Consider the following 21,833-nt stretch of genomic DNA (forward strand, 5'->3'; position numbering starts at 1 on the left):
ATTTACTCACCCTTTACCCATTTACATTGTAATGAACACAAAAGATTTTGTTAATAATCTGAATGAATGAATGAATTATCTTGAACTTATTATAATATTACCTTTGAATGTTACCTGTCATACACAGTACTGTTTTATAAACAATTTATTAAATCCGTTTTATCTTTCTGCATTGTAGCTTGGTACTGTAATCTGAGTTTGTCAAATAAGGACAGGTTGAGTAGCCTTGTGAAGGAGGCAGGCAAGATCATCAGTTTTAACCAAACTGGTCAAATGGTAATTTACTGTAATGTTTTAAAGAAAGCTCAGGGTATCTTATGCACCCTGAATCACCCTGTACTCGGTGTTTTAGCCGCTGCAATCAGGATGTCTTTTTAGAGTTCCTATTTGTAGGACAAATAGAATTAGAAATTCTTTTATAATGGTGGCCATTAGGTCATTCAATGAGACCAGTGGGGAGGGAGATGCATCTAAAAATGATGTATTGTATGTTTTGTGGTAATATTTTGGTAACGTGTACATGGAACTTTGCCTGTGTTAAGGCACCTTGCTGCAATTTTAGTTCCCTAAACGTAATAATACCGTTATGTCTGAGTCAGTATTAAAACAGATCTCAAAATTTTTATGTATCATTATACTCTTTCTGAATTTACTTGCACCTGCACTTCACTGTATTTAATTCTAGAGATTAATTTTTTTTATTGATTTAGAGAAATGTATTGGCTATTGACCATACTAGGAAAATAACATACAATAGAGTGTGATGGCAATGAATGAGGCAACCATATGTAAGCAGTATACCAGCTATAGCAGTGTCCTACTTAGGAAGCCACATGGGCTTAGAGTGATTATGACCCCATAAACCTGAACCACAGCAGTGCAGCTACTAGTCCATGTGAAGTGGCCACTCTGCAGGGAAGCCCACGGTGACTGTGGTCGGGACTGAGAGAAGATGAAAGTGTGGATCTGGCCGAGTCTGGCACTGAGCAGCAGGAGGCCTGGAGCACTGGCAGGTCGACCTGTTCTGTCTCTACGGCTTCATTAATAAATGATGGACAGACCTTTTTCAACTCTCACAGCTCAGCTGACATTGAGAATGGCTCACAACCACATACCCAGTGTGAAATAGTGTTGTCTTTATGATCTGATTTTTTTAGACTTGTGTTTTGTCCATCTGATCATACGTATAGGTGTCACTAAATACAGGTGTAAATTGAGATGGTTTGAGCTTGTCCACTTTCCACTTCAAATGCTTTTGACTGGGCTGCTTTCAAATGCTCATGTGATTAATTACAACAAAACACCTCCAGCACAACGCTTACTCTCTGACCTAATTGTTAAACATTCTGGGTAAGCTTCGTACAAGGGTGAATAAAAGTAAAAGGGAACAAATATTTTCATTAAGTGCAAATAGTAATAGACACTAAATATATAAACTCACCGGTCACATTATTAGGTACACCTTACTAATACCACGTTGAACCCCCTTTTGCCTTCAGAACTGCCTTAATCCTTCTTGGCATAGATTCAACAGGGTACTGGAAATATTCCCTACTGGAATGAGATCTGGTGACTGTGAAGTCCATTTGAGTTCAGTAAATTCATTGTCATGTTTAAGAAACCAGTCTGAGATGATTTGTATTTTATGATATGGCAGGTTATCCTGCTGGAAGTATGGTACACTGTGGTCATAAAGGGATGGACATGTCAGCAACATTACTCAGTTAGGGTGTGGCGTTGACACAATGCTCAATTGGTACTAATGGGCCCAAAGTGTGCCAAGGAAAAATCCCCACACCATTACACCACCACCATCACCAACCTGGACCGTTAATACAAGGCAGGATGGATCCATGCTTTCATGTTGTTGATGCCAAATTCTGACCAAACCATCTAAATGTTGCAGCAGAAATGGAGACTCATCAAACCAGGCAACGTTTTTCCAATCTTCTATTGTCCTACAGTTTTCTGTTCTTAGTTGACTGGAGTGGCATCCATGTGGTCTTCTGCTGCTGTAGCCCATCCGCCTCAAGGTTTAACGTGTTGTGCATACGTGTTGTTTCAAGGTTAAGAAACAAGATGGCGCCGATGACGATGGCAGCCTCCGTGTCGTGCTCTGCAGTAGTGTTTGTGTTTTTGTTAGTTTGTCCTGTCTCGAGTCATTTTCCTACAATTAGTTTCACCAGAGACGAATTGTTGGACATTCGGGCACATACACCACCGAATATTTTTCCATACCTGGATTTATCTGATGTTCTGTTGGACATCGTAGTCGGAGGAGCCGCGGTGCTGCTCAAACGCTTTCAAGCGCGCAGACGAGGAAAGCGTGCAGGCGCGCTTGTGAAACTCAGACAGCGCGGATTTCGGACCGCGCTGCCTAGCATTCATCTAGCAAATCTCCGCTCTCTACCCAACAAAATAGACGAACTCATTCTGCTCTCTCAGACAAACAGGGATTTTCTGCATTCAGCTGCTCTGTGTTTCACGGAAACCTGGCTGAACGACACCATACCGGACAACGCGCTTCACCTACCGGGCTATCAGCTGTTCAGAGCGGATCGCGACGAAGAATCAACGCGGAAATCACGCGGTGGCGGGACGTGCTTTTACATCAATGAAAGGTGGTGTACAGATGTAACAGTTTTAAAGAAGATGTGCTGTCCAGATCTCGAAGCACTGTTTATTAACTGTAAGCCTTTTTACTCCCCGCGCGAGTTCTGCTCGTTTATCCTCGTCAGTGTTTACATTCCTCCGCTCGCGCACGCGAGTCTGGCGATACAGAAACTAGCTGATCAGATCACGGTGTTAGAGCAACAACACCCGGACTCTGCTTTAATCATTCTCGGGGACTTTAACAAAGCAAAACTGTCCCGTGAACTGCCAAAATATAGACAGCATGTTACATGTCCCACAAGAGACAGAAATATACTGGATCACTGTTATACTACAATAAAGGTTGCATACCGCTCCGTCCAACGAGCAGCTTTGGGACACTCTGACCATTGTTTGATTCATCTCATTCCAACCTACAGGCAGAAACTGAAAACAGCCAAACCTGTATTAAGATCTGTGAAAAGATGGACTAACGAAACAGAGCGAGATCTACAAGCCTGTTTCGACCTCACTGACTGGAGTGTTTTTGAAGCTGCTGCAAACGATCTGGATGAGCTCACAGAGACTGTAACATCTTATATCAGTTTCTGTGAAGACGTGTGCATTCCTACCAGGACTCAACTCACATACAATAATGACAAACCATGGTTCACTGTAAAACTCAGACAGCTACGTCAGGCCAAGGAGGTTGCTTACAGAAATGGGGATAGGGCCTTGTATAAACAGGCCAAATACACACTGGAAAAGGAGATCAGAGTCGCAAAAAGGAACTATTCTGAGAAACTAAGGAGTCAGTTCTCTTCCAGCGACTCAGCATCTGTGTGGAAAAGTTTGAAAAACATCACAAACTACAAGACACCATCCCCCAGCACTGTAGACAATGAACGACTTGCAAACGACCTGAATGAGTTTTACTGCCGGTTTGAGAAAACCCCCCACACCCACTCTGAACTGCTCTTCACGCCACCATTAACACCACCATCCCCCGCCTCCCTCATACCTGCCCTACAGTTCAGTGAAGAGGAGGTGTGCCAGGTCTTCCGGAAACAGAAGAGGAAAAAAGCACCAGGCCCAGATTTTATAACACCAGCCTGTTTAAAATCCTGTGCTGACCAACTGGCCCCCATCTTCACCCTGATCTTCAACAGATCACTGGAGCTGTGTGAAGTGCCCTCCTGCCTCAAACGCTCCACCATCATCCCCATCCCAAAGAAACCCAAACTTACAGGACTAAATGACTACAGACCGGTGGCACTAACATCTGTGGTCATGAAGTCCTTTGAAAAACTGATGCTGGCTCACCTGAAGGACATCACTGAACCCTCACTGGATTCTCTTCAGTTTGCCTACAGAGCAAACAGGTCTGTGGATGATGCGGTTAATATGGGACTGCATTATGCTCTGCAACACCTAGACAGACCAGGGACCTATGTGAGGATGTTGTTTGTTGACTTCAGCTCGGCGTTTAACACCATCATCCCAAAACTTCTCCTGCCCAAATTAACTCAGCTCTCTGTGCCCACCTCTGTCTGTCATTGGATCAACAGCTTCCTAACGGACAGGCAGCAGCTGGTGAAGCTGGGAAAATTCTCATCTAGCATCCGCACAATCAGCACTGGCGCCCCCCAGGGGTGTGTCCTCTCCCCACTGCTCTTCTCCCTGTACACGAATGACTGCACATCAAAAGACTCCTCTGTGAAGCTCTTGAAGTTTGCAGACGACACCACACTTATCGGCCTCATTCAGGACGGTGACGAGTCTGCCTACAGACAGGAGGTTAAGGAGTTGGCTGTCTGGTGCAGTAACAACAACCTGGAGCTCAACACGCTCAAAACAGTGGAGATGATAGTGGACTTCAGGAGAAACCCCCCTGCTCTCCCCCCACTGAGCATCATGGACAGCATTGTGGCAGCAGTGGAGTCATTCAGGTTCCTGGGCACCACCATCTCTAAGGACCTGAAGTGGGACACTCACATTGACTCCATTGTCAAAAAAGCTCAACAGAGGATGTACTTTCTTCGTCAGCTGAGGAAGTTTAACCTCCCAAAGGAGCTGCTGAAACAGTTCTACACCTCCATCATTGAATCAGTCATCTGCACATCAATAACTGTCTGGTTTAGCTCAGCTACTAAATACGACCTCCAAAGACTACGTCGAATAGTTCGGACTGCTGAGCGAATCACTGGTACAACCCTTCCTACTCCCCAAGAACTGTACTTATCCAGAGCGAGCAGAAGGGCTGCCAAAATCACTCTGGACCCCTCACACCCAGCACACTGCCTCTTTGAACTTTTACCTTCTGGTCGACGCTACAGAGCACTGCGCACCAGAACAGCCCGACACAGAAACAGTTTCTTCCCTCAGGCAACCCATCTCATGAACACTTGATGATAATAATTGCGGAACCAACATCACTACTTGCTATACACTTTTATACACATATACACTTATTTAACAACACACTTTACATGCCAATTTGCACATAACAGCTGCACATATAACGTTGTATATAGTAATAAACATGTACATACACTTGTCAATCTGTATATTTGCACTCACTACTTACTTCTATTTTTAAAAATATATATTTATTATCTGTTTTTTTGTCCTGTCTCTGTAATCCTGTTGCACTGTAGAAGCTCTGTCACGAAAACAAATTCCTCGTATGTGTGTACATACCTGGCAATAAAGCTCTTTCTGATTCTGATTCTGATTCTGATTCTGATATGCTCTTCTGCATACCTCGGTTGTAATGAGTGGTTATTTGAGTTACTATTGCCTTTCTATCAGCTCCAACCAGTCTGGCCATTCTCATCTGACATCTAGCATCAACAAGGCATTTGCGCCCTGCCGATCACTGGATATTTTGTCTGTTTCGGACCATTCTCTGTAAACCCTAGAGATGGTTGTGCATGAAACTTCAGTAGATCAGCAGTTTCTGAAATACTCAGACCAGCCCGTCTGGCACTAAAAACCATGCCACGTTCAAAGTCACTTAAATCACCTTCCTTCCTCATTCTGATGCTCGGTTTGAACTGCAGCAGATCATTTTGACCATGTCTACATGCCTAAATGTATTGAGTTGCTGCCATGTGATTGGCTGATTAGCAATTTTTGTTAACGAGCAGTTGGACAGGTATACCTAATAAAGTGGCTGGTAAGTGTAAATATATCAGTATTTTTCTAGAAAAAACGGTGGCAGATATTTGCGTCTGAGTATTACAGTACAAACCAGTGTTCAATAATACGATGCTCAGTGCAAATGATAATTTTTGTCACATGAATGTTCCTTAATAGGACAATAAAGCTCTACCTACATCATCCCCAACCCTAACCACTAACTCTAGTTTGCACTCCTGTCCTGTGCCCTTAAGCGTAATTTAAATGTTAAGTGTATTGTTTACAAATCTGTATTTTTAAATTATATTTTTAGATTATATTATATGTGTAATTGTATTTATTGTAATTTCTTTTTAAAATTGTACTTTTTGTTTAATATTATATCGTCACCTTGGAATTTCAAGGTTCTATCTGCGTTCTGAATGATTTTGAGATATCAAGCTTCAAAGTTTAGCATTCCATATAGCAAACAGTTAAGTGTAACATTAGTTTTTTTTAAATAAAAAGTCTTAAAATGTAAACAACTTATTAAAAAAACATCCCATAATGTAAATAAGTTGTCATTTAATCAGAATATGTCAATAACTCAATTTTGACAATAGTCAGGTAGAACCTTATCTGAGAGTAATGCAATTTTGTTTCTTTGTATGTCCTGTACATGTGGTTGAATTGACAATAGATGCAACTTTGACTTGACTTTGATAAATGCTTTAGAGTACAGATCAAAGGTTGGTCTCATTTCAAACAAAACATTGAGCAGATTAATAATAAGTTAAAAGCAATTCCAAAAACAAAAATAGGAAAAAAATATATAAATGCTTAAGTTTACTGTTTAAAAAAATTCTGCGCTAATTATTTCCAAAAAGTTTTGAAATTTTAAATTGCTATAACTGCAAGTTATGCAACAAGCTTGTAACTGATATCACAAAAATTCTGGACTTCATTTAGATGCTATATTACACACCACAAATATTCAGCATTTTACAAAAAAAATTCAATGTTATTTAATCCATTATCTAGTCATATACAGTGCTCAGCATAATTAAGTACAGGTCATTTTGAAACTGAATATTATCTATTTCTCAGTGAATATAGGCAATGTATTTTGGTGCGTTTAAACAAAACAGATTTATTAAACAGATATATTTATTAAAATAATATTTTAGTCACCAAACATATTTAGAAATTGAAAGATAATATAATTAACTTCAAGCGTAATATTGCAAAACAAATACAACCAACAAAATTTCAACAAAATCTTTCCATTTTTTTGCTTCTGTTGATTTTTCCTCTTTTTTAAATTTGTATTTAATATTTTTCTATTACATAAATTTGGGTGTACTAGTTTTTGGACCATAATCGTAAGTTATTTTGTTAGATAAGCTCCAGATTTAGCTTCAGTACTGGCTAATTTAATGTATATGCACAAATTTAATATTGTAGAGCTTCCTATGAATTTAAAAGAGAGATTTGTGAGGGGCAAAGTTCTGGTATATGAACTAAATATATGAACTGGTATATAAACTTCTACAATATATGAGGCTGTGACAGTCAGACCTTTTCGACTACATGTGATCTGTGAAGATTAAAAAAATGTTTGATTATGAAATTGTAGAGTAATAGTGTTAATTAAACTTTTATTTAAAATTTAATTAAATTTTTTTTAATTTGTTGGATATTTTATTTATTTTTATTGATAATAAATGCATTTTCAGTTTGCTATTTGATTAGAAAAAACCCCAGAAAAGAACAGGTTTGGCAAAAGGTGGACCTGAAATTTAATTTGGTTTAAACTTTAAACTTGTATAATTACAAAATATTAGATGCAAAGATCAGAAAAAACACATACTCATAATCTGTAACCTCAAAGAATATAGAAAAATGCTCAAAAGTGGAAAAAACAAACCGGTTAAAACAAACGCGCAAAGCAAAAACGCCTTCCTCTACTTGTGTTTGGACTGACTAAAACACATATTAATAGTAGGTGTGAACAGGTTCTTAGATGAAGAAACATGTCTTTTTCACTCAGCCCAAGGAGACGCTTTTTTCAATGACCTTCTCATGTGTCCTTCCCCTCTCTGGTATATCAGTTCGAGGTGTGTGTGTGTGTGTAAGACTGATGCCTATATTTAGTTTCCTACCACTAGAACCAGTTTAGAGAGAGATGACAGAACACACACCAGCGGCACTTATAAATTCAAACACGATCCCGATTCTGCCTCTCTCTCTTTCTCTTTCTCCTCTCTCTATAGGTCATTTTTCCTGAAATGGGTCTGGAGTGAAAAGTAGGACTCATCTGTTACTGGGAGCAAAGTGGCCCCACTCTTTTTGTCCCTTCGCTTCCTTTCTAAGCATGGACATCTGCAGCATGGAATTGTGGGAAGACGACGGACAAAAGAGGCGAGTGAAATGAGGGAGGCCAAATGCCTGAGGGCACATAAATATATATGTTTAGCAATATTATTGGCACAACAAGTCCTAATCTACTGTTAATAAAAACTACACTTTCAATGCGCAAAGGAAGTTAATTGTTTGGTCAGTTAAAATGCCTTTAGCGCTAATTAGGTTATCTGTTTGCTAAATATCATTACTGTCCTTCAGACATTCCCAGAAACATTACTGTGCCGCTATGTATGTCTTTGTTTCACATGTCTTGGTAATGAGACACCATGTGACACAGATAAGAAACAGTCTGATACAACCCCTAAGATATTCCTCTTTTTCCCTCCTTTCTTCTCTTGTTTTTCTTCTTTCAGCCCTGTTGCTATTACTGGAATTCTCCACAGGGGCTGAGTAATGGGGGAGAGCTATCACACACACACACACACACACACACACATGCATACCCCCTCTGAAAGACACGGGACAGACACACATGCACTCGCTCACTCTGTCTAATGGAGTGATGGGCCTGTCTGTGGTCACCGTGGGGCTTCGTCCCCATCAGGACCAAAGCGTCTGCTGGTGTTTGCCTAAGATGAATGGCCTGTGTGAATGCCTGTCTAGGTCACTGGTAAATTCCTAATGTAACACATCTGGAGAAAAAAACAAAGCGCCATGCTGTTGGATGGGTTGTCTTTGTTTTAGATGGCAACAGTATTAAATGGTGAAGGACTTAATTCTCCAGCTTCCAGTTTTGTTTTGTTTGTGCTGGGAAGTGTGTGTTGTAATCTGATTCGGTTTCGATTTGTGCTCATAGGTGTCTGTGATAAGTCTGTAATTAGCAGTCCAAATTTTCTAAGTAAATGAAAACAATATAACAATATATATAAACAAAAATAAAACAATATTTTATGAACTAATTATATGAGATATATCAAGAACAGAGTTGGATGTAAAGCGTTCCACAGTAACATGTTACTGATCTCTAATTACATTTTTGGGGAACGCAGTAATGTAACGAATTACATTTCAAATTTGTGTAATTTGATTACAGTTACTAAAGTCAATGTAATTGCTGTCAAGAGTGGTTGCTTGTTCAAGTGGAAATACGGACATTACTTTGATTTCATTGAGCATAAAAACTAAAATGTTGCTGTGAAATTCAGTCTATGTCCAGTCTAGGCATGAGACTATAACCGGTTTACAATGGTTTGGACAAGTCAAGGTTTTAAAACCACAAAAAAATTCTGTTCTACCCTTCCTAAGGTATATGTAAAGTTTTTTTATTGTGTTTTGTAAACGAATGAACCTAGCAGAATTCAATGATTTATTTTAATTATGTAGCCTGACATCTATACTGTATCAAAATATTATAAATGTGAATTGTAAATTGAAAAACGTTAAAGTGAAATACTGTATATTAAGTTCAATGTGGAAAAAATTGTTGTTTTTCAGTAAGACATTAAAAAAAGAACTTATTTTAGAGCTGTAATCACAATACAGTGAAACCGTGATATTTTTATAGAAGGTTATCATACTGTCACAAACTTATACTGGCCTATGCCTAGTCCAGTCTCTAAAGAGCTTTTACCCTGATAGAAACTTGTTTAAGCACTTGAATAGAAAGCATTCTATGACAACACTCATCACCAAGGAGGACACCGGTGCCCCAAAAAACGGCGGTCCAACTCAGCCTAAACAGGCTAAATTGTATTTTTGTGCAGGATCAGGAGTAATAGTACCGTCTGAATGTGAAAAGACGCGTCGCTGCTTATGGGGCCATTCACATATTGCGTCTTTTGCGTGCGAAAGTTTTCCAATGCCGGTGTTTGGTTTGCGCTTGCATATTTGGAGGGCACATTGCGGGCACTCACATTTTCCAGGGGCACAAGTTGAAAACTGCGAGTCATGCGACAAGAACTGACCTATCAGCTTCATACTTTGTATGAAATATCCACATTTCTGTAGACTGATTACCTCAGACAAACACAGAACACCCAAACACTGCAGTGCTTTTGCATACTATCAATGTCAATGGTTACAGGTGTCCAGTTTTCTTCTAAATGCCTTTTTTTTAAATAAGTGGATGATAAAAGCATTTTAAGATTTTAAGTCTATTAAATATGTCAAGCTGCTGTAATCAACTCATTGTAATGTTTTTTCAGTGAATATTAAGTTACTGGAAGAGCTGCAGTTTATTTGGTATTTTTAAAGGTATATTTTATATATTTTAAAAGTAACTTTAAAGTAAAGTAATTAGTAATCTGATTACTTTTTACATTAAGTAATTAGCAATGTAATCAGATTAACGTTTTCCAGTAGTAGTGAGTAATTTGTAATCTATTACTTTTTAAAAAGTAAATTACCCAACACTGGTCAAGTAAACGCTTAAGTAAATTTGTACATAAGAAGTTACATATTTTTAATAATAATATTTACACTGTGTACAAACTGTTTATTCAATCCCCTTACTCCCAGTCCTAAATAATCAGCTTTTTTACATTAAAAATGCTTCATTCTCTATGCAGAGTAAGCTGTTTTCTCATTGAGAGCAAAAAAAGTCCCCACAAAGTCAAAAAATGACTGGTATTGCTATACTTAAGAAGATAGTAAAGAGGACTCTCCGTAAGGTAGAATAATCTTACACTAACCCTAACATGTACACACACATGTATCTTTAAAAAAATCCTAAATCTAGAATGTAAAAATACTATTAAAAATCGTAAAATATTTAAAGATTACTACAAGAACAATTCCTACATGCCTAACTGCAGTAATTAGAATCTATTTCATAGCTAACGAAGATTTAGCAAACGACATCCGAGTTAGAAGCACATGATCAAGCACATCCGATCTACTTCAACAAACGAACAGCGAGCGTTCGTAATATTTCTAACTTTCACCTTTAGCATATTTCAGTCGTGCGGTTTTACAGTTCAGCAATGCGACGTCTGACGAATAATTTGTAGACCACAATCGGCTCATATTGAGAGAGCGGCTCGGCTTCTAAAGACGGAATCAGAGGAACAGAAATGCTTCAGACTTCACTCCTCACTTCCTGCGCTTCTCTAAAGGGTTAATGATTTTGAAGAATGAAAATACAGAAGTGAGAGTGAGATTTTCGGTTGTGGGCTCTTCTGATCACACCCACTCACCTCAAGATCAATACTTCAGCCAGTGTCACCGAATGAGTAAAGAAAAACTTCTCAAAGATCTCAAGATAATAATGGTCCTCAGCGGGGTCTTCCTCTTTTACTTCAGGACCTTTCTTTACACTCAATCGAAAGTGAAATCTTCAGTGGGTTATCATCAGTGGGTTGCTCAGACTTCACTCTCCTGGAAGAAAACTATCTATTGTTGTGTGTCAAAAGAGGTTAAAGTAAGGCCAACTCAGGCTATGTTTGCACTAGTGTGTTTTCATTTTGAATATCAAAGTTTTTCTACAGTTATATCTGGCATCCGATTTACTCCAGAGTTTTCAACCCTTAAAAACCCAGCAGACCCCATTTTAGTCTGAAAACACGGTCAAGTTTCAGGGTAGACTTTTAAAACAAGCACATTCATCCCCTGATTGGGCCTTCTGAATCACTGGATTTGTTAAACACCTCTCAGACTTTGTTTATAATAAATGCCATTATAATTTGACCTCGATTCATTCATTTTATATAAATTATATTTGATTTTTATCATTGACTTGATTGCAGCTAATTAAAATGTGACGCAATTCAATACTAGACGTTTTTAACAAATACTATAACAAATATCGGTATAATTTGTGCTTTATTTATTCATTTAATATATATTTTTTATTTTTTATCGTCTCATTCGCTGTCAATTAAAATGACACAATTCAATCCTAGACGTTTTTATACTATAACAATGTGATGATCCTTTTTAGGTCTAGGGATGTAACCGCAACAGAAAATAAATGATTGGTGATGGGTGATGTGCAACGGCTGGAAAAAGAGAGAGAACTCTCCTCAAACAGAATGGCTAGAGACTTAAAAACAACAAGGTCAAATCAAGAAAAAGAGAAATTTAATACATAAATCAAAATGTAACAAAGAAAACAGGGTTTAATTCAGAAGGGGGCAAGGCCAAAACAACAATACCTGTTTAATTTGTGCTTGATTTATTCATTTGATATAATTTAGTTTTTATCGTCTTATTTGCTGTCAATTAAAATGACACCATTCAATACTAGTCATTTTTAACAAATAATATAACAAATATCTTTATAATTTGTGCTTGATTCATTCATTTTATATAAGTATTTTTGAAGCTTAGCAAACGACATCTGAGTTAGAAGCACATGATCAAGCACATCCGATCTACTTCAACAAACAAACAGCGAGCGCTCGTAATATTTCGAACTTTCACCTTTAGCATATTTCAGTCGTGCGGTTTTACAGTTCACCAGTGCGACGTCTGACGAATAATTTGTAGACCACAATCGGCTCATATTGAGAGAGCGGCTCATTCATTTTATTTAAATAAATTTTGTCTTATTTTCTGCCAATTAAAACAGGACGCAATTTAATACTAGATGTTTTTAACAGATGCTATAACAAATACCTGTATAATTTGTGCTTGATTTATTCGTTTAATATATATTTTTTTATATCATAAGCCCCTTTCACACATACAGACCTTCCCAGCCTGAGAAAATGTAAGTATTTTACGTTTTGTCAGTTTAGTGGCTAATTCGTATGAATTCGTACGAGTTCAGTTGTACAAAATTGTACAATTTTAAAAAGGAGGCGTGGCACCTAACCCCACCCCTAAACCCAACCGTCATTGGGAGATGAGCAAATTGTACTAAATTGTACGAATTAGATCGTACGAATTCATAGGAATTAGCCACTAAATCAAAAAGTTACGAATTGCCATAAGATTGTGTTGGACCTTCCCGGAAAATTACGGAAAGGGATCATGTGTGAACAGGCCTTTTTTGAAAATACCGATAAATTCGATTAGGCAATTTTCTAGAAAGAGAAGTTATAACATTACCAGTAATTTACTGGAATGCTACGCTGTGTGAACGCAGAAGGAAAATTGCCAGAAAAAGCGCGTTCATGATTAGAACACGCTGACGTGGGACGTCTACTCCAGCCAATCAGAACATTCAGACACATTCATATCCACGCTGTTTATGAAAATAAATACTCAATATATTTCACCAAACACATTTAGCTGCTAGATGTTAGTCAGATAACATTTCTATGTTCCTTCTTAATGCAACTGTGGGAAAAAAATTATCGATAAAATGCTTATGCTAAACCGCTCTTTGTTTACCTTCAAGCTCTGCCACGTGTGCACGGCTTCAATAAGCCCGGCCCCTTCTGTGATTACAAATACAAGCGCAGCCGTTTAGACGTCGTTTCTGGTTAGTGATGTCAGAATTTACTGGTATTTTGGAATGAATGTGTGAATACTCTTTTCCGGAAAATTCCGGAACGTTCTTGCCTGTGTGAACAGCGCTTTTTTGAATATACCGTTAAAGTCGTTCTGGAAATTTTCCGGATATTTACCGGTATCACTGTGTGAAAGGGATATTGTCTCATTTGCTGCCAATTGAAACGGGACACAATTTAATACTAGATTTTTAAAACAAATACTATATATAGTTTGTGTTTTATTTAATAACAGTAAAATTGCACAGCTACTTATATTTACAGTTTATTTTATCTCGTTCTGTTCTGAATCCATGTATTTAATGCAATTTAATATTAGTAGTTTATTATTAATAGTTTTATAATTTGTGTTTTCTTTAATAACTGTAGATAGGCTCTAATTTGATAGCTTTTAACGTCTAATGTAGAATGTGAATTAAGTTTTTTTGGAAACATGGTGGAAAAACCAGGATGGATAAGGATTGTTTCCATTAATAAAAACGCTGTGATAAAACTAAAATACACTAGTGTAGTCTAAGATGAAACGAGAGTACATTTGTTCTTGGATCTGAGCGCTTTTTGTTTGAACAGGTGCTGGTCACTGAGGGTAAGTGATGCTGTCTGTGAAAGGGAGAGCAAAGAGTTCAAAGACCTGAGTTAACACAGCTATCTACACTGGACTAGAAGGAATAGACTAGCACTATGATTAGCCTTCAGTTTAACAACTTCCTTCCTGCTCTGTATTCATTGTTTCGATTAGCAGGCTGAAGCTATTTTTGAGACTGTGTCTCCCTCTTTTGTGCTGCTCCTCCTCTCTTTCTCATGCTCTTTCTTCCACCTGCAAACCTATGCAAACACAGAAAAGAGGAAGACTCTTGTCTGGAAATTGAGTTTGTATTGAAATATCCTTAGGGGTAAAGCAGGTAAAAGACACTTCCACTTTCTTTTAATCAAAATTCAAATATTTTAATCTTTCTTGATATTTTTTTCTGAAATAGACTACTACTTGAAAGTATTTTTCCAGAAATTAATACTTTTATTAAACAAGCAACATTAAGTTGATCAAAAGACAGTGGAGATATTTATTATAAGATTTTATGTAGGATTTTTGTTGTAAATGTAATGCTGTTATTGGGAACTTTCCATTCCTTAAAGTATGTAGCAATAGTAAGTTGTAGTAATACTTTAGTATAGGGACTAATACCCACTCATAACTAGTTGCTTATTAGCTTGTATATCAGCTATTATTACATCTAAAGCACATACCTAACTCAACTGGCTATTCGTTCTCGAGTGTTACCATGGCAACGGACCAGTTTCTCCATGATGTTCCCAACATGCTTTCCTGAAGGTCTCATCCTCATCTCTAAAGATGATCTCTCCTTTATAGTTCTTTGCAGTCTCAAAATACACAAAATCCCTGATGAAATCTTACACAACTCAGATCAGACAACATCCTCTAAGCAATTTCACACAAGTGTTTATGGATTCTTTCTCTATATACTAAATCTGTACATTTGGGCTTTCTTTTAATAATGTCTCACTTTTCATTGTTAAATATCAGTAATAAATAGACAATCACCATTTTCCCTTTGATTTAGATTCAGAAAAATATATAGGTATATAATTTATTTATTTATTTTTTATTTATGTTATATTGAATATACAAGTTTGCTGTGTTTGTTGTCAAAAGAATTATATATAATGTGACCTTTAAAAGAAAGACAAACAAATAAAAAATAAATTAAAAAATTGTGCTGCGTAATATTTTGTGGAAGGTGTCATGCATTTTTTTCTGTATTTTTTTAACAGATTAGTCAGTTCTAAAGAAATAACATTTATTTTAATGGAAGATATTTTGTAATATTATTCGTGTAATCATTGCAGTAGTCTAACTAAACAAAACAACAGTCGCTTGGTATTCACCAATCACAGAACAGACATGCACTCCTTTATAGTGATCTGGTATGTGAGCAACATATTGACAGTTCCTATTCTGCATTCAGCATTAATTTCTAATTGAACATTACTGTTTTGCCTTCATAAATCAACATATTTATATATTTTGACCCATTCCTAGCTAATTGGTTTTGCCCTTTTTTGCTTTCATTTTCACTACTCCATTGTACTGTAACTATACACCGCCTTATAAAGGCAGAACCTATGTAAACACTGACAAAGAGGAATATAGTGTCAGTGTTTTGATAAAATTTTGATATGAAACAAAAGGAAAGTGTGTTCAAAATGATGGACTGTCATCATGTACTCACATTCATGTTATTCTAAGCCTATATGATTTTAACTGAATGATCCCTTTAACGCTTTCTCCTTTTTTCCGTCATTGATCAGCTTTTGCAAAATGTGTATCCACTTCTCTGCTTCTTTGCCACTATCTTCACACAACAGCAATCTATTGTCAAATGGAGTTTGCTCCAAAAGGTCAGAGTAATATCACTGCAGCTATTCATGTTCACGTCAGTCCAGTCATGAAAATGATTACAGTGTTTATTGCTCTATTAGCAGTCAGCAGCTTTATTCGATGAAGAAGTAAACAGAGATCAAAAGGGAAGTCTCTGATAGCATGAGGGCAGCGTGTGCTATCTAATTGCTTTTTGCATGAACGGAAGCTAGAAAACGCATAGCGAGGTTCTGGAAAGAATTACTGCTAAACACAATGAGAGAAAAAAAATTCAACAGACTCACCTCAGGGCCTTGCTCTCGAACATGACATGATTCACTGTCCCCCTCCGAAAAGGACCCTGACTCATCACTGGAATTGGTTCCATATGACTGCTCACACTTTATCTTGGGCCGTACCCGTGCAAATAGTGCATCCGTCCCACCACCTGCCTCTTGCTGGTCAGAGGTGAGACACCGCGTCACATTGGGGCAAGGCGAGGGTGAAAACTCAAACTGCGGCAGGCTGCAGGGAGACCCACCGCTTCCGTCCTCAGCGTAAGAATAGGACGAACAGGAACTGGAGGTCCGAGTGCGGGTCTCTGAAGGGGGCGATCGTGGGCATACCTTAATTGGCACTGGGCAGCTGGTATTGGGCCTTTGGCGGCAAAGCAGGGGCGGGTCGCTGGCTGTGGTACTAGGGGAGTAGGTCTGAGAGCTGGGAAGGGACTGGCTGGCGCCGGCCCACAATCCCTTTGGCATGTGTTCTGAGAGCTCCTTCTCCAATGAGTTCCCGCTGGGATGGGAGTGGGTGGGTGTACCCAGTCGGTCACAGGCCCCTGAGGAGAAGATGACACTGCGGCGGTCCGGCTCCACCTCTTGCTTGCACACACCATCGCAGGAAGGCGACTTCAACGAAAGCCCTGGCGGGAAACCATCAGCGTCTTTGGGGAATGCCACAGGCATGCCAAACTCATTGCCAAGCGAAGGCCTGTAGTCTTTTTTGTGGTCTCCCTGAGTGGTTCCTTTATCCTGGGCGTTGATGAGTCTGTTAGCTAAGAGCTGCTGGGGTGTGCTGGGTAGGTCCTTCTTGAACAGAGCTCGTAGGCAGGTGGGTGACTTGCTTCTGCCTTTTGGTTGGTCCACTGTGATGGAACCATCCAGGTCCATCTCAGCCACATCATCCTTTTCACCATCCTCCTGCTCATTCCCTGACAGGCAAAGTGAGATGGACTCTTCCTCGCTGCGGGGCTCCTGCTTGATTTGCATCACAGCCGGCCTGCTCATCTCCTTGAATGTGCTTGGAAAACCTGAGGTACTGGTGTGTGAAGAGGCGTCGTTATTGTGCTTGTTGCATGCTAACTGGTACTTCCTGTACTTAGGGCATCGTGGCAGGTCTGAGGTGCCATGTCGCTCAAAGTCCATCAGCCCATCAGTGAAATCTTCCGTTGCTGCCATCCGCTCGTGGTCCGGTCGCCGCAAGGAGTGCAAGGCCTCGGCACAAAGACGAGATCGTGGAGAACCAGGTAGCGTCACTTCAGTTGACGTCAGCAACTCAGGTTGCATGCCCTCGTCCTCTGAGTGATTGCTCTCAGACGCCATCTTGCGGCACAGGAGCAGGCCGTCCTCCTCACTGCGCAGCTGGGCCTCCAGGAAGCGAAAGCACGAGTCCTCCAGGTTGTGTATGCGCAGGAATTCGGCACAGCGGATGACCTCCTGGATGTTTTCTCTGCTGAGCAGCAGCTTAGCCGTATAGGCAAACTGTAACAATGGAGCGAATCCCCGGGCACTGACCTGCGAACACACACACAGAAAAAACAGGGGAAATTGCCAATGTTACCATCAGCACTGCCATTGTTCAGGGCACTTGGAGTGTGTTGAGAGAACTCGACAGCTCAAATGACCGTAAACAAACACTGTAAAGTGCCAGTTAATCTTTTATCAGGTCAGCATCGAAAGTTCTATACAGCGGGAAATAAAAAGTGAAAAGGTGGTGGCTGTCAGTAAGGTCAAGAGACTAACTTCATTTATGTAACAAAGACATCTGATATTCCACTCCCTGCCCAAGTCAGCCCTAGGTGCAGATTTTCTAGTGCCCCCTGTTTGTTCCAAATAGTAATGCAGCAACAGGTAGAAACATGTTGGTTTGTAAACATAATCTATCCCTCAGGTGAGGCACCTTAAACCCTAATGGGCTCTAGGACTCATATGGCTTATCCCTACTACATCCATCCTGAGCCTGCTGAGAGAGAGCGATAGAGAGAGAGTGAGGCAGACAGAAAGAGACAGACACAGACAGATATGGAAGCCTTCCATCTGACCTAATGCTAGATAATTAGGTAAATGCCTGAGCCTGCAAAAGCTTGGCTGGCCTACTGTGGCCTTTGCACTGTTAGTGCTTGTAAGTGCATTTAAGCGGGGAGGAAATAATAACCTGGGCTCACTGCTTTCTTGTTTTTCCTCTGAAAAGGTGTGAAGCAACTTGTGAGATCTGTAAATCAAGGTTCTGTATAACTCTCTATATAGTGCTATATAATTAGAGATCTAATCTAATTATCTAATCAATCTAACAGAATCAGAAATGGAATGCTGAGTACTAAATCAAATTAAGTTAATGGTTGGGATTTATGATCAGTGTTTGTTGAGAAAAAGTCTCCAATGAAGATAAAAATCATTACTGACAGTAAATCACTTTACAAAAGTTGCTAGACTCTCAGAAATGAAGGTACGAGAACTCTCCCTAGGGTGGTACCTTTTCAAAAGGTACACATTTGTACCTAAAAGGTCCATATTAATACCTTAGGGATACATATTACTACCTAAAATATACAAAATTGTACCTCATAAATGTTTTAGGTACTAACATATACTTTTGAGGTATCGATATAGACCCTTTATGTACAAATGTGTACCTTTTGAAAAGGTACCACCCTAGTGACAGCTCTCGTACCTTCATTTCTGAGAGTGTATAGAAGTCAAAACCACTGTTAAACGTCCTGAGGCGAAATCGTTCCCTGGCAGTGAATCAGACTTTGATGGTGCTCTGCTAAAGTTAAAAGTTCATAGACAGATGTTGATGTAGGTGCTCTTCGCTCTCATACACAAAACAATGGCTGGACTTTGATCTGGGCCAGCACTGTGCAGTAAACAAAGAACTCTCTCTTCTCCCTCAATGATGTAAAGTGAACTTGTGCTCATATATGGGAGGGAATGAGATCAACACTTTGTGTTCAATGACTGGGGACAAGACACTGTTTACTATGAGTCTGTTTCTTTTGTTGATAGGGCACGTCTTCATAGATGTAATCCTCAGACTTTTTTATGTGGTTAAAGGGAGGAGAGAGAATCTCTTTCCTACTATAAAATCAGAACCGTAGAAATTGTTTAGCAGATTTTTCCATTTGGAATTAAACATGGGGATTTTGTATTTACAGTCAGGGCAAAGGCATGGAGGGAAAACCCAAGCTTGAGGTTAAACGAGCCTTTTCTATTACAGTGAGTCAAAACACAGCTGATTGGTATAGCATGGAATGTGAAACAAGTTAGGTACACACAAACACTCCTCAAAAGGCTCATTTCTAGAATTGTTCTTTCCTTCTTTTATTTACATTCTTCAGAGGAGATGTAATAGTATATTCATGGCATGTTTTATGTATTTTAGCCAATCATTTACAAAACAACATCATGTTTGAAAAAAGTGATTTTTAAGAGGCCATGTTATTGTAAACTACACAAATGATATTTATAAAAAATGGTTTATAACATTTTCAGTCTATAGGTATGCACATAATATGTATACGCCTGTCACAATAATAAATATGTCGACTTATCGCACAACACATGGACATGACCTCAACCACTTTTGGTGATGCAATATATATCGTCCATACATACAAACCCGTTCAAGTAACATTTTATTTGACTGCATTTGCTCAACATCTCTATTTCTATTGGAGGTGTCAGTATGTTTAAAAACAACACTATAGTATTTATTATAAATTACTATAGTATATAGGTGTCAGACAACTGAAAATAGATCTGGTAGCAGATATCGCAGCCTTTGTTACTTTTACCTTGCACTTTTTTGTTAACAGTTATTATCATTCATTTGTATAGAATATACGTTTTTACGTTCTGATTCCAGAGCCTAGTTATTAAATTATTATGACTTTATTATATATATATATATATATATATATATATATATATATATATATATATATATATATATATATATATATATATATATATATATATATATATATAGGGCTTTACATTAACACCCGCCAAATGCAGATAGATTTCAGCGGTAGTGTGTAAGACAGACACTCCCATTTGCCACATTTGGCTGGTTGAAAAGAATTTTCCCAGATAATAATTCTTAAAAGCAGGGTTCGACAATAATTGCGTTCGCAACTTTGTGTGAGCAAAACAGGTGAATATCGAATGAGAGAATAATCACTCGCGCTAACAGCTGAGGGGATGCGCGTGACTGTTCATAACCCGCGCGCGCTCCCGTTTCCTTTTGTGAAGCAACTGTGTCTAGAAACACAACTGATGTGATCGGTTCTCTTTCAAATAGACTAGACAAAAAGTTGTGAACATGCACCCATGTCTTGCTGCTTTCAAGATTTCCAGAGTTGATTTAATGTAAGCAGCGCCAGTTGCTTTCGCTTTAACCATTCTTTGAACAGATTATTTATGGGTCTAACATTACCCGTGTGTGTGTGTGTGTGATCATCCTTTCATTATCACACGGTATTTTTTTCATTTTAAGCCCTGAAAATTATGTGAAATAAAAACTAATTGTAATACTATGAAACCATGACCCATTTGCTCATGATTATTGAGCAAGCTCATACACGACACACAAAAAGTGAAATGAATGAGGAGGCATGTGGAGATAATGCAAAATCTAAATGAAGTAATTTTAGCACGTCAAAGTCATATTGATGTGTATAAAATATATTTTGCTAGTGAAAATGGCGAGTGGCTAGTAATGTTGGAAACTACTAGTCACAGTGGCTGATGATCAAAAAAGTTAATATCAAGCCCTATATATATATATATATATATATATATATATATATAAATATATATATATATATATATATATATATATATATATATATATATATATATATATATATATATATACCCAGCCTGTCCTACGCCACCCAACCCGCTCCGAGCTGGTATGGAACCAGTGACCTTCCGCATGGTAGTCGGTTGCTCTACCAAGGAGGCTACAGACCATAGCCTCTAACATCTGTCGCTAGAGCACTTTTAGAGGTCAGAGGAGTGGGGTTTACCTGCACAGCACTTACTAGCTGGCCTCCGTTACACTCACCCCCCTAAACCTCACTCCCCTCCGGGTCACGGCACCAATGTAACCCCGCCGGTCCTACGCCACCCAACCCGCTCCACACTGGTATCAAACCGGCGACCTTCCGCATGGGAGCTGGCCTCCGTTACACATATGACCATATATATATATGACCATAATGAAATATTCTTAAGAATAGAATATTATATGTTCTTTGGAAGAGTGTACTTGCATTGTGATGTCATTCTGGCATTATATACTGTATAGTGGCATAAAATTGTCTTAAATGACAATAATATTGTTTATTTCAATATATTTTGGTGCATAACATACAACAAAAAACTGATATTGTCACAGGCCAAAATAAGTATGCATAAGACAACCAAAACAGCAAAAATAGCAGTGTTGGACTACAGAACTGTACATGAGAATGGGTATAGCATATATTTTTAATGTGACATTGCTAACAACTGGTTAAACTGGATGATACAATGCTGTATTATACGCACACACGCACACACACACACAAACACACACACACACGCACACACGCACGCACGCACGCACGCACGCATGCACGCACGCACGCACGCACACACACA

General features: G+C 38.7%; 1 protein-coding gene across 4 annotated transcripts in view; it reads right to left on the reverse strand.

Moving 5' to 3' along the window:
- Positions 1 to 21,833, reverse strand: part of bach2b (BTB and CNC homology 1, basic leucine zipper transcription factor 2b) — a 171,506-nt gene that overhangs the window by 12,044 nt on the left and 137,629 nt on the right. For all 4 annotated transcript variants that reach the window (XM_056445632.1, XM_056445630.1, XM_056445631.1 and 1 more), the window contains one exon: positions 16,212 to 17,699. In XM_056445632.1, coding sequence (XP_056301607.1) covers positions 16,212 to 17,699 — 1,488 coding nt within the window. The remainder of the gene's footprint in view (positions 1 to 16,211; positions 17,700 to 21,833) is intronic.

The sequence above is a fragment of the Danio aesculapii genome, chromosome 20, assembly GCF_903798145.1.
Source record: "Danio aesculapii chromosome 20, fDanAes4.1, whole genome shotgun sequence".
Lineage (NCBI taxonomy): Eukaryota > Metazoa > Chordata > Actinopteri > Cypriniformes > Danionidae > Danio > Danio aesculapii.